Source organism: Anas acuta, chromosome 18, assembly GCF_963932015.1.
Source record: "Anas acuta chromosome 18, bAnaAcu1.1, whole genome shotgun sequence".
NCBI lineage: Eukaryota > Metazoa > Chordata > Aves > Anseriformes > Anatidae > Anas > Anas acuta.
In genome coordinates, this window is record NC_088996.1 from 9191844 (window position 1) to 9205364 (window position 13521).

At 38.3% G+C, this 13521-nt stretch overlaps 1 protein-coding gene across 12 annotated transcripts in view; it reads left to right on the plus strand.

Moving 5' to 3' along the window:
* The window catches only part of SPAG9 (sperm associated antigen 9), a 63190-nt gene that overhangs the window by 19195 nt on the left and 30474 nt on the right, over nucleotides 1–13521 (plus strand). For 6 of the 12 annotated variants that reach the window (XM_068654898.1, XM_068654889.1, XM_068654894.1 and 3 more), the window contains exons 4-6: nucleotides 815–847; nucleotides 7684–7778; nucleotides 12509–12662. In XM_068654898.1, the coding sequence (XP_068510999.1) occupies nucleotides 815–847; nucleotides 7684–7778; nucleotides 12509–12662 (282 nt within the window). Of the gene's footprint in view, nucleotides 1–814; nucleotides 848–7683; nucleotides 7779–8235; nucleotides 8612–12508; nucleotides 12663–13521 lie in introns of those variants that run through there. The other 6 variants (XM_068654892.1, XM_068654893.1, XM_068654896.1 and 3 more) reach the window with 4 other exon arrangements.

A 13521-nucleotide genomic window follows, 5' to 3' on the forward strand; every position in this document is an offset into this window, starting at 1 on the left:
AGAACATTCTGTAGCATAAAGGGACTTGCAATGTTTTGATTTTTAGCTGCAGGTTGTTTTTCCCATGCAGGGATGCTTACTGCCTAGTTAGCATATTTATTTTAGTAAGGAAATCCCTATGTTCTCTGAATAATTCTAATCAGTCTGAAGTACTCAAATAGCACAATTCTCGTTCTTCCCTTTACTCTGATTGCTTTGTCTTTCTTATTTGAAAGATCAGATAGCTGGTTTGGGAACATTAGTAACAGAGGGGAATGTGATATTGACTATTTGTAGTTTGAAGGATGTGGGGGAAGGAGAAGCAAGCATTAGTGTTGGGTTTGGTTACCTTTTAATACGTAGCATACTCATCTTAAAATTGCTTTAATACTGACAACAGCTGAAAGTCATTTGGAACGGCAGCCAGCATATAGCATTCAAGTATTGCATGACAAGACCTCTGCTTTTCGTATTTTTATAATGTTGCATTTACTGTAATTTTAATGTATTTAAGATCACATTTGTTACTAAATAGTTACTTTAGAGCGCTGCAGCTGTTGAAAACTGGAAACTTAAGTAAAACAAGAAGTGACAAAGGTTAATGCTGCTCAGTTGTAGGCTTGCTTCCTTTTGAGTTGAAAGTGCTTCAGAGTACTGTGTGCCTTCACAGGTTTGGTTTAGTTCAGTTAGACCCTACGAGTTACTACCACAATAGAAATGGCACAATTTTTTTTTAATGAAATCTTCTTTTGCAGAGTTTGAGTTAACTAAATGTGTGGGGTACCAGTAATTCAGTGAAATGCTAATGAAACATTCTGAATATCTTTTTATGTAGGTTTTGCTCCAAAATGGACAACAACCTTTGCTGGTTTGATTCCAATTTATTAAATGCTCTTACATCTTACATTCACTTTCTTTGGTGTAGGGAGAAGGTTGTCTTGGGTTTTATTATCACTGAGGTGAATATGTCCTTCCTTCATAAAGAAATGAGTTGTAATGTGATATGGCATATCCATATCTCCGTGCTCCTAAAAACAGGTCTCATGTTTTCTGTGCTTCCTTTCAGTATGCTTGCTTCCTTTGTTCTTCATTTGTTCCCTTGTTTTAGGATTTTTACGTGTTTCACCTCTTTCTTTGTTTAGCCAACTTCTTACAATTCAAAACACTAAGGAAATCAGGGTGATGCAGAAAAAACATGTTTTACATAGTTTCTAAAAACAAACACCCTTGCCATAGGATATTTCTGCTTTTGTGTATGTAGACTTTGATCTCTGTCTTTAGGTGACATGTATATATGTTACAAAGGCATACAAAACTCTCAGGCCATCAGCTGACATCTACTGAAATACAACAGTATATATTAAAGATAAAGCATGGAGAATTGACGGGGTAATGGACTTGTAGGCTGAGAAAACTCAGCTCTGGAGTGGGGACTAAGGACAAAGCTCCCAGCAGTACAATTGTTTTTAGAAGGTTAGGGGTCTTTTTAACAGCTGTGACAGTCCTCAGGAAGTAACTAGGTATTCCTTATCTGTGCTCTTAACTATATTTTTGATTACAATTAGGCCATTGCCAATTTTGTAATCTGTGAATTTGTGAGACAGTCTGAGGTATGTCAAGAAGATCAGCATTTTATTGCAGGTTTCTGGTGTGTGTTTGAGACTTAAAAGACTGGAAGAGACTGATAATAGTCCCCTTCTTCCCTCTTCCCCTTTGGGATTTCCTGCTTCCCCTTCTCCCAACAGATCTTCATGTTTTAGGTCTGTGCAGGTCCTAATGCAAGGTATTTTAGCAAATACTCAATCTACTTTAAGCAGTGTTATCAAGTGCACAGATTTAAATACTTCGATCACAATACATATTTCTAAAACCTTTTGTATGTTATTTTTTGTAGGAAGGAGTACTTTTTTCCTTCTGAATCAGCTTCACTGTTGTCTTTGCAAGTAATCTGGTTTTGGTACTTACTGAAATGACAATTGTTTTCCTTTCTGTTGACCAAATAACGAATGGAATAATAGATTTTTTTAGTGAAGATGTTGGCAGTGATTGCTCTGACAGATGTCACATAAAAGATGCAGCTTGCCTGTATTTTCTGCCATCTTAATTTCTACCAATTTTTCTCTATTCTCCCTGCCTTTGCTATTTGCTTCCTTTCATCCTCCTCTGCCCAGCTTCTTTAATCACGATTTAATATCTCAGACTTGGATGGCTTACTCTTCTAACTGGACTTCCCTGAGGCTCCGTGGCCATGCTGTCAAGTGCTAGGAGTGCACAGCAGTGCAGCCTGCTAGGGACGGTGCTCTGCATTGCAGCCAAGGGCACCAGCCTGCCCTGGCAGTGAGGCATCTGTGCAGCTGCAGAGGCAGCAGGACTGCCCTGACTTGTTAAAGCTCACAGAAGAGGCTTTAGCCCTCTTCATCCTTCTGTCGAATTAGCCTATGTCTGTCTTCCCAGTTCTACATACACTGGGAGATGAGCTAATGGGTGTGAGTGCCATATATTCCGTAAGCTTCCTTCCCTTCTAAGCCTGTGCTTGAGCTAACTGGCTTGATTTTAAATGGATTAGGGTGTGATAACCTCAGCGTTTAGTTGGCACATCTTAGGGTGGAGCGTAGCTAGGCATGTGTAGCAGGTACTTGAGATGTTGGCTTGTTGAGTCAGAACAGAATGCATGAATGCAGCCTGAACGTGCCCTCACATCCTTGTGGTGATTCCCTGTTCAGCTAATGTGCTCTGCTCCCTTGTCTTTCCTTTGCTTACAGCTGGTTTTTGGTTTTCCACTAATATTTGCTGTGGTTTAACACTCAAAATGGTTGAGCAATAAAGCAGCATGCTGGAGTTCCTGGATTCTAACTTCTGGAGATATATATTGTTTTCCTCTTCCTAGAGCTGTAAAGGGACAGATGCAGGAAATGGTCACACAGCCATGATGATAGTATGCTAAAAAGCTAAAGGGTTGGACATGGTCTAATCCAAAAATCTCTTAATCTTTTTATAGAATAGAGAAAAAAAAATTCTGGTACGCAGTTATAACTTAACTCAAATACAATTTTGTTAAATATAAAATTGACTCCTGTATAAGAGCAGACCTGTTATCTGCACGTACCTTCTGGAGATTGCTTACCTGTGCTGCAAAGAGGTGATGCGCTGCTTCTCGGGACTCAGAGCAAACCCCTAAAGTAGCATGTAAAGGGGCATATTTTCTTTTGCTATGTAGTTGATAGGGCACACTTAGTCTTCAGACACAACCTTTAAAAAATTGTTGCATGTTCATTACGCAGGAAACCAGGGCAAAGCACTTCTTACTATTTACTTGCGAGTTGACTAACACCTGTAGCACCTCTCTGCGCAGATTTCCAGAATAAAACTTCTGCTTAAGCAAGCACTTTTTTATCTTTTGGGAAACACAAGGCTCAGATGGTTCGATATCGCTCTTCCTGACACAGAATATGGGCTTAGTTTAATGAAGCATAATTGGGCCATGCAAATTTCTCACTGTTTTGCACTGATACAATGTGACAGAACAGTGAGCCTATCCCTGACATTGGGTGTGCACTTTGTCAGGTTCAGTTGGATAAACAAGTGTCCTGGGCAGGTCACAGTGTGGGGAAACAGGAAGAGAAGGCTAAATGGAGAGGGATGCTTCCAGCTTTGGCTGAGCCTGGGGACCACACTTGGTGTCTTTGAGGTTATACTTTGGATATTTGTTCCAACGTATTGTTTTTCTCAAGCCTTATGCTAAACATTGGCACCTAGATGTAAAAACCTGGATTTAGCATCTTTACATGTTATTGTAACTGCCAGCAACATCGTCTTTTATATGGATAAAGAAGCATCTGGTTCATCAGTGGGAATGTTACCGAGGTGACAAGCTCATCACAAACCCTTAAAGGTAAAAGAGTTACATGGAGTTCATTTAGGACTCATGTACTAAATCAAGGAGATTCTAAAAACGTCCATTACCTTAATAGGTCTAGATTATGTGGGACACAGAAATGTCTATATATACACAGTTGGTCACCTGTTCCCAAAGGGAAGAGCTGCTTGTGCCAAACCTGGCTGGATCTGCAGGCTGAACAGTGAGCACTGTCGTGCAGAGCCTCATCTGACAGTGAGAGAACTGCCAACTGCTGTCCTCAGGGGGCTGAAGCCTTGACACGAAAAGGAACGAGAAGAGAAAGGAAGGCATGAAGGAGATGCTTTTAACTCGGTTAAAGAAAAATGCTCAGACTGGGGTTATGGATTTATACACCTTTGTGGCAAAAGAAGTGAAAGGCTTGTGTATATTGAGGGATTATTTGTAAGGGTAGGAATACAAACTAGTGCCAGGATGTTCGTCTTTCACTGAGCACAGAAGTTTGAGGGAGAAAAACCTGTAATATTTCATACTTCTAGAACTTGTCACATGCCGTATGTGTTAATGAAACTGAGTGTTTCTTGAGATGGGAAGACATTGGATGGCTGTTGCTTCTGTTCAAGGGGAATGACTTGAGTATTGATGCAGTAATGTGTTCAAGCACTTGTTATAGTTGTCTATTTCATGTGCCCTGAAATGATCGAATAGGAATTTTGAAATACTGTTAACTATGGAAGTTAACGTTTCCAAGTTTTGAGCTTTCTTTAATCCCTTCATCTATTGGTAACTGAGCAATGTATTTAATCACAAAAATGATGAAGAGTGGTTGGTATTTATTATGTTGTCTTTGGAGCAATTGGTCATATTCAAAATACTTGTGACCTTTGGAGGCAGCAAAGTGAGCTGTCAGTAGGAGAAGGTTATGAATGATTGAATATTGACTGCAACTTCTGTGAAAGACAACAGTAGCTGTGGTCTTTTATTTATTATCTGTCCTTTTCTATAACTTTGTAAGAACAGTAGATACTCCATTTCTTAAGTTATCAGTAACATTAAAACTTGAGATAATGGAGTATTCTTAACATTCTTGATTGAATTTTGAGCGCCCTGACTTCTAGCATGTTATTTCATGAGACATTTATTTGGGTGAAGATGGTGCACTTCAAGGATATACTGAGGCTCAGTAATTTTGGTTGAAAGGGCCACTGCATGTCGTCTAGTTCAAATCCCAGTGGTTTTGGAGGGAGTCTTCAAAATTTTGTTGCAAAGGAGCACTTTGAGATAACTTCTCAATGAATTACAGCATTTATCATTTCAAGGCTTTGATTATACCGATTTCTACAAGTTGAGAATCCATGGGCTGTGTCTCACATTATGTGATTTCTGGCACCAGCTGTGTAGCCCCTCATCCCGTGTGTAGGGAAGGAGGGTGAGGAATTCAACTCCTTGCAGAAGATATTCCAATATTGCCAAGTTTCATACACGTGACCCTGGATCAAGGCAGTGTGTAAGCTTTACATAGTTTTTTCTGACTGTGGGGACACCGCAGGCATCTGTACCCTGAATCTGTGGGGAAATTGCTGTGCTGCACTGCACGTGCACAAGATGCATACGTTTGCCTTTCTCATCTTACTTTTGTGTTCTTATAGCTTATGCGCTTTGTGCTGAAGCATGAGATCTATGGATATGCTGCTTTCACCATCAGCATTATTTTCATCTGCAGAGCAATACTAAACTGCTTAGTCCTTTAAATTGACCTGCCCTCTAGCTGCTGTATGTGGGTAATAAATATGATGAGACATTTCAGTAAACAAAAGAATAACAGGCTGAGGGGAGGGAAGAAAGTAGGTTAAACAACATATTTTGTAAAACACAGAAGTTAGACAGATTTTACTGACCCTACTCTTTTTTTCCCATGTTGTAACTGTTCCTTGGAAAGGTACTAGTTCCTTAGCTTCTGTTCAGTGGCTTAAAAAAAAAAAAAGAAAAACCAGATGTTCTGTGTAAAACTTTATTTTTTAAAAATAATGCTGCCCTACAAATTGACATTTTTCCAGGTAGGATGAGTTTTGTGCAATAATTCCCTTCTATGGTGGGTGGAGGCATACAAACAATACTGAATGGTCTTACATACATTTCAAACTAATTCATGATTGTTTTTTTCTCTGGGATTTCTGAATTATAGACTTGTTATTATGTACAACCCTGCTCAGGAAATATTGGAACACCTGATTTTGATTCCTTGATGTAAACAGGAAAAACAAGAAACATTGGGTAGTTGAAAGTGGAGTTTTCAGTTCTTTTTGATGAGGTGGTTGTAGTAAAACGCTGCATTTGTATCGTTTGGGAGGATAAATTTTGTAAGCTTTTGACGGCAGTTAAAGTACATTATATAATGTTTCTCTAAAAATAGCAAGATAATACAATTCAGAGCAGAAAAAAGTATTTCGATTAAATGCAGGGAAAAGATCTGTATGTCATGTAACATTGATTTATATGATGCCTATCAATCAGGATATCTTAAATCTGTTCGTAATATGAGAATTTTAGACTAAGAATATTTATCCATATGTAGCTGATGCTGTCAACTGGTGTGTGCATTGAACTCCTGTCTTAGTAGCCTTGGACACATGAAGCCTGACTTGACAGAAACATGTAGGTGGAGGTTTCTAGGTCTTGCTGAATTTAGTCCTGATGTTTGAACATATCCTCACAAACATATATAGTATTAGTACATATATAGTATTAGTACATATATAGTATTAGTTGTATAGGTACTTGTTCATAAAGGTGTTCTGAAAGTGCGTCCACAAAAGTTGGACATGGTGGTCCTTGTTGGAGCCTTTCGAACTTGGAATATTTTGTGATTCTGAGAAATTCTAGTTTTACAGAATAGGTATAATTTCCAGAAAGAAGCCTTTGACATGGCTTGAATATGTTTTGGAAAAAAATTGCACTGAATTCTTGTGCAATATACCTATGATTTTTTTTTTCCCTTTTCTGAGTGCCCTATTAATGTTGAATGTGAGCACAGAAATGCTAAAAATAGTCATGTAGGGTTCTCTCCAGGCTTTCAATGCTCTTCAGACTTTTCTATCTTTCATTCTGAAGATGTGTCCAAATTAGCCTTTTAGAATGATGTGGCAATACCTGCTACTTCTCTCCATGCACGACCCAGATCAGTTGTCTGCTGAGCAGCATTGTCCTTAGGCTGATTGGAATCAGGGTTCATTAAATAAGTCATGACTGCAGGAGTCAGCATGTTGGCCCATGGCTGTCTCTTCACAGAAGGAGAGGAAGCGATCGGAGCTCTTCTCAAGGACTAATCACAGGCACTCCCTCCTTTTTATGAGGAGTCCAACTAGGTGATTTGAAACCAAAGCTTTCTGTGTTCTCTATAAGAGAAGTTAAATTTATTTAAATGTTGGGAGAAAGAGAAGAGATTGCAGATCTTTTGCAGATTTTTTGCAGTTAGGCAATAAAATGTCATGTCAAGCAGATATTCTAATTTACTATAATTAGAGGTTTTAGCACCTAAAATGGATTTGAATATGGTGCTTATTATAAACAAGAGTTTTGAATTTACTACATGCACTTTGGATGCTATTAGGATATTTCCTGTGCATGAATGCACAAGTTCTCTTTTTTTAAAAATTATGGGATTCTCTGCTGGTTTTTGTGGCCTTACACACTATAATTTTACTTCTTTCTCTTATCTATTTAACGTTTCTGAATGCTTTTACTATTTTCAGCATTACAAGAAAAAACTATATTGTATTAGCTAAGAATTATGCAACTGTACTAAAAGCCAGTAGTATTAATTTTACTGTTTCTGTCATTTTAAACAGATGATTCACAATTATATGGAGCACTTGGAAAGAACCAAACTTCATCAGCTAACAGGGGGTGAACAGTTAGAATCCACTACACACAGTAGAATTAGGTAAGCTATTTATTATGCTCTCACCCTGAAATGAAAGAAAAATCCATTCGTTTGTGTTTGCAAGACTTTGTTCTTTAATCCTACAACAACGATTTGGCTGAATCAGAAAGATTTGTTGTATGATTGGAATGCAGTAAGAGAATAGCGTAGAAACTAGTAGAGAAAAGCTTTTGCTGTTGTACTGCTAAACATTAAGGCTAACGTACAAAGTATATCTCAATTTCAGCTTTTTTTTGGTGTTTACATTCAGGTAGGTAGGAAAAAAATGCCAGCAGCTGTGACAAAATAATTGATACCGTGCTGTTGCTTTGTGTTCAGGTTGGTGGTGTGTATCTTGATACCCACTTGTTCTAAGGGCTCAGTGTGAATATATTATGCAGATTTTGAGCTTTCTAGCCTATGAACTCTGCGTGGAAGGAGGGGAGAAGAACTCCTGGGCTGGCTGTGTCTCTGCGTCGCTGCATAGATGCTGCGAGGAGCCCGGCGGCTCGGTGCGAGGGGGAGGAGAGGTGATGTCATTGCTTTGGAGCTGCTGCAGAAGAGTGGAAAGCTGCTGCTGATGGCATTGTTTTTGTGGCAGCGGCTGAATGACAGACTTTGCCTACAAAGATACACCCTCGGCCTCTGTGTAGCCTTCTTGGTTCCGGCGTTTCACCATGCCAGCACAGCGCCATGAATCCTGGATGCATGCTGCTATTTGTGTTTGGCTTCGTTGGCGGGGCGGTGGTCATTAATTCGGCTATCTTGGTATCTCTCTCTGTTTTGCTGCTTGTGCACTTTTCTATTTCTACTGGTGTGCCAGCTCTGACGCAGAACCTACCAAGGATACTCAGGTACTCTGACCCACTGAACCTTAGCTTCTCCTGCTCTTTCTTTTTCTCTGCTTTCTGTTTTCTTGTCAAACAAAAAGAGCAAGGACAAATTAAAGATGCAAATTGTGCATAAATTTCAAATTCTTCTATAAACTTAATGTTTATGGACTGGGATGTGATAATATTTTTAAACATTCAAATGTAGGTGTTTTTTGCTTAAACAAGTTATAAGGTCTGTTAATGTATTTTTGTTCTTTTAAGAAAGCTATTGTTTTGGTTGATGGTAACCTGCAAAAAAAATGCTGTGGTGACAATCTCATGAATCAAGCTCACATTTGTTGTATTGTCAGGTACTTGGCTGATTGTGTGTAGCCATAAATATATGCAGACTGAGACCTTGTACTAATACATTCCATTCATTTTTAATCTAAAGAATTGCATAAGAACAGCAAATTGATAATTGTTCAAATACATACTAATTAGTTGATTACGATATTGAAAAAAAAAAATGTTTATTGATTCGTGGGGGGAAAAAAATCTTTAATTATTTAAGCATTAGAGCTCTTAAAGCCTATTCACTATTGTTCAGCCAAATGTTATCCTCTCCTCTTTTCTGTACTTGTATGGCAACCTGCCAGCTCTCTGTCCTCCCTCAAGTTATGTTCTGTGTCCTAGTTGCCTGGAGCAGTACCAGACATACATAAGAATATGGTTACCAAAAGTAATCCTGATATGCTTTTGTACCATAATTACAAAAAGAGAGCAACTGGAAAATTTTAATGTAGCTTTCTGACCTGAAAACTTGACATGCTTCTCACTGTTGGTGAACTTAATTTCAAAAAAATAAAGGGCAAAAACAAACTTTGAGTGTGAAAAATGCTGGAAATGTCCTCTGAAAGAGCCATGTGATGTTCTCCTTGATACACAGCACATGTAGATGCTGTATGGTAGTATGCATTTCAGTTTAGGTCTCTGAGCAAAGAAGGCTTTTTCCAAAGCTTTCAAGTCCATCAGTAGCTTAAAAACCATGTGTTGTTACTGATGAGAATAAATATGCATATTAAATACAGAGAAATAGTGTAACTATCTAGACTGATTTAGTTGGGCTGTTTTTGTTTAAGAGGAGCAAAAAACCTGAACCCATATTCAATAACCCCCAACTCTTAAAAACAAAACAAAAGCAGCACAGCAAAATACAGAGCTTCAGGTTCAGAAAACTTCATTACAGTTCCTACATTTAAGGAGTCAGATAGGTTAACATGTTTTTGTAATGTGCTTTTCCTTCCCTGGTAAATATTTCATGGATTTGAGTGTTTTTTGGAAGCTGTTTTCCCCCCCCCCACACACACACATCAACTCTTCCTAGTAATATATTTTAAGAATTATGGGAATTGGAGCTTAGTTCCTTAGTCTATTATTCATATCAAAAAGGTAAAAACATAGGGTGAAGGAATCCAGTTGTAAAAGAATTGTCTTGTTTTTCACATTAGCCAGCTGTTAAAACAGAGCATCTGGTTGTTTATCGTAAAGGTTCCTGTGAATGCTCCAATGCTTTATTTCAGAATAGTCAACAACCTGTGAATAAGTTGAGATTGCTTTAGTCTAATTAGATAATTTCTTTTAATGCAGGCATCCAGCATCACATAGGAAGCCTTAATGTCCAAAATAAGGCCTCTTTTCAAACTTCATTTACAGTGCAGTCTTGCAATTCACCTGAACAGTATTTTAAGCACATCAAAATAGTTTCAAATAAATTTTATAATGAACCTATTCCACCAAAAAAGCACTTCTCAGCTGAGAACTCTTTTTCCAGTACCTGTTTTGTTTCAATTCTCTGTTCTGAAGACTACAAAGCAAACAAATCTGTCTCCTTCGAACCATTGCTCCAGGAGGCGTTTTCCAAAGCAAGGGGCCCTTCACAATGCATGCTTTATAAGCTTTCTTTTGGACTGAAGGGATTCTTTTTTCCTTTTTTTCCCTGCCGGATTTCTTAACCAATGAAATGTTTTCAGTCTTTTATCATAACTTAAGCTTATGTGGTGTCCTTTGTTCCCTGCATGCATTAGAGTTGTGGGAAATCTAAAGAAAAGCAGCACCTATTACAATAGCGGTAACTGCTGGAATCCAATTCTCTTTAGCTCTTTGGCTATTTTTTTCATGAAAACTTATCAGAGCAGTAACTTTGAAAAATGCAAGCCATATGATGCTTTTTATTTTGTAACCCTGATTAATTTTGCTTTACTTGCTTTGCTGCCTGATTTGCTGTGCTAAACTACTGTGCTAAACTACTGCCTGATTTGCTGTGCTAAACTACTCCTGAATTAACAACAAGATGGAACGATATTTATGAAAGACCAAGACACGAGCAATGTGAGAGTTTGAGACTCCTATGACAGGGAATCTTTGTATCTCTGTACTGCAAAGGTTCATGCCAAACCGTTTACTATTAAAATATTGCTATTTTTGCTGACTTTTTCATTGATTAAATTCTAAATACAATCCATTCTTGACTAACTTTTCTTCTTGGTTTAAAATTTAAAAAAGTTTTTCCTATGCTTTTTAACATTCCTTTTTGTGGTTTTGCATATAGCTTATAAGTAGGTACTAATTCTGCATAGAATTGTGTCACGGTTAAGTTTAATTTGTGAAAAGCCTGGTTTTTAAAAAGATGAGGTGGTGATTTGACTCATTATAATGCTAAAATATACAAAATCTCTCCGGTTGCAATATTGTCTGGATTATCTCCGTAGGAATAGTTAACGGCAATATTTTCTCATGAAGCTCAGTCTTCTGCCATCACTTGTGTGCACTTTGATCTTTTGGTCTACAGTATACTGAAAACTTTGCTTGAGCTGCACTGGTTGATTACGGTCCCATTTTTTGCTTCTGTATTTCATTGTTCTAACTCAACAAATACATTGTTTTGTCTCAATTCTATGCCTGGCTGATATTTTTCCTTTTCAGGGCTGGCTCTAGCATCCCATGAATTGCATTCTACACAATGTTTTTGTCTCTTGCTATCAGGAAGTATTAATCTTTTTCTGTTTACTGATACCACTATTGATAGCAAGACTGGATTTGGGAATCTTTTGTGGAAGGGATCAACACACAAAGCTTTGGAACTTCCAAATGTTGTTTGTTGTAGAGAAGGGATGAAGTTAGCAAAGGTAGTGAGGAGTTAGGATGAAGTTATTTATCTTCCATGTCGTTGAAGTAAATCTTAAGCTGCAGTTGATGTAACATTGTCAGTACTGCTACTTATGGAAGCAGTCACGTCATGGCATTGGTTGCTCTTTTCTTGCTGTTTTCAAATTTTTCTGTGGCCCTACAGTAAAGCAGAGTACTGAACTGGTCTTAAAAAGTTAAAACTATAAACTTTTAAGCTGGGCTGGTTTTAACACTTGTAATTCCTTGACCTGTTTATTTTACCCAGTTACACAAATGAATATAATTCATGTGACCTTAAATTTGAACTTTTGGTCGATGTCTTACAACTTTCCCAAATGCTTATATTACTGATATAGTTGTTGAAGCTGTTAGAGAGTATCTTGCAAAAAAAAAAAAAAAAAGTGTTTTGAGTGGCTGCTGAAAACTAATTTTTCTGAAGTAGATATTTCTGTTTTAAACTGCTGTTTGTGTTATGTTTCTGTTAGTTTGCTATAGATTAGATTCAGTGCAATCAATGTTGCTGCCTAAAGCCATGGAATAGCCCAATCTGCAATTAATCAAATCATGTGAAATGTGGAATTAGTATGTGCTGTAATACAAACTGCATATGCTGCATTGTATGTTCAGTAGAGAACAGGTTATGAACATTTGAACCTGTAATTTTACCACTTCCCTGCTGATTTCAAAGGTGTACAGGAAAAGCTATGTGACATCTGAAATAACTGACAAAATCTGTCCTTTTTCAAACAGAAAGGAGCGTCCAATATCACTGGGCATCTTCCCGTTACCTCCAGGGGATGCACTGCTTACGCCTGAAGCTCAGAGAGAAGCAGGAGAAACACCTGGGTCAGAGCACTGGAAATTCCACGAGCTAAGCCAGCCACGATCCCACACAAGCCTGAAGGTAAGTTGTTAGTGTGGCTGTCCTGTGCATTAGGAGAAACCCCTATAAAAAGGTTACACTTTGCTGCCGGTAGAGAGGAAAATGGAAATGAAAGAGAAGAGGCAGAACCCTGAATCACGTTCGTTTACACGGCTGTGTATTTTGCAAACAAGCGGTAATGCAATTCTCTTATTCCCAAGAGTGTTTTTTCCTGACCGATGACCATTTCTAAAGGCCAGTCACTATTTCTTTACAGCCTAGGTATGTAACTAGGTAAGCAGGTCTGCCAACTCAATATGCTTTTGGAAGGAAAGCTTTGGCTACAGGCAGTACTCTAATGCAGCCGCTGCCTTCTCTCAGACTACCGTAGAGTTGAGTGACCTAACTTTCCTAAATTAGCTTGTGATGTGATTTCCCTTACGTGTAGCTTGGCTATAATTTCTCCAATTGTTCTGTGTCCCAGCAGTGGGAGGTGGCATAGAGCGAGCTGCAGAAAGGGGAAAAATAGAGGAGTGGTGTTGGTGTGTGGTGAGCTTAGTGGTTGGGAGTAGGGTGCACGAACACAGCAGGAGCAGCGGGCTGCAGGTTGAAGAACTCCAAACTGTGTAAAGACTCAGCCTCCTGATGCTGCCAAGGTGTCCTAGGAGATATGGATGTGCTGTTATTTCTGAAGATGTGTGCAGCTGAGGGGAAATTCCTAAATGAACTTAATATACAGCAGAAGAATACTAAACTGATAATAAATAAAAAGCAATCCAGAAGTAACTGGAACTTGATTTTATTTTTTTAATCTAGAGGTCACATGGAGCTAATGGGAAGCGATGAACTATAAAAAGGTATCAGTGACAACAGGAGTTTGAATCTAAAAAATTGTCACTTA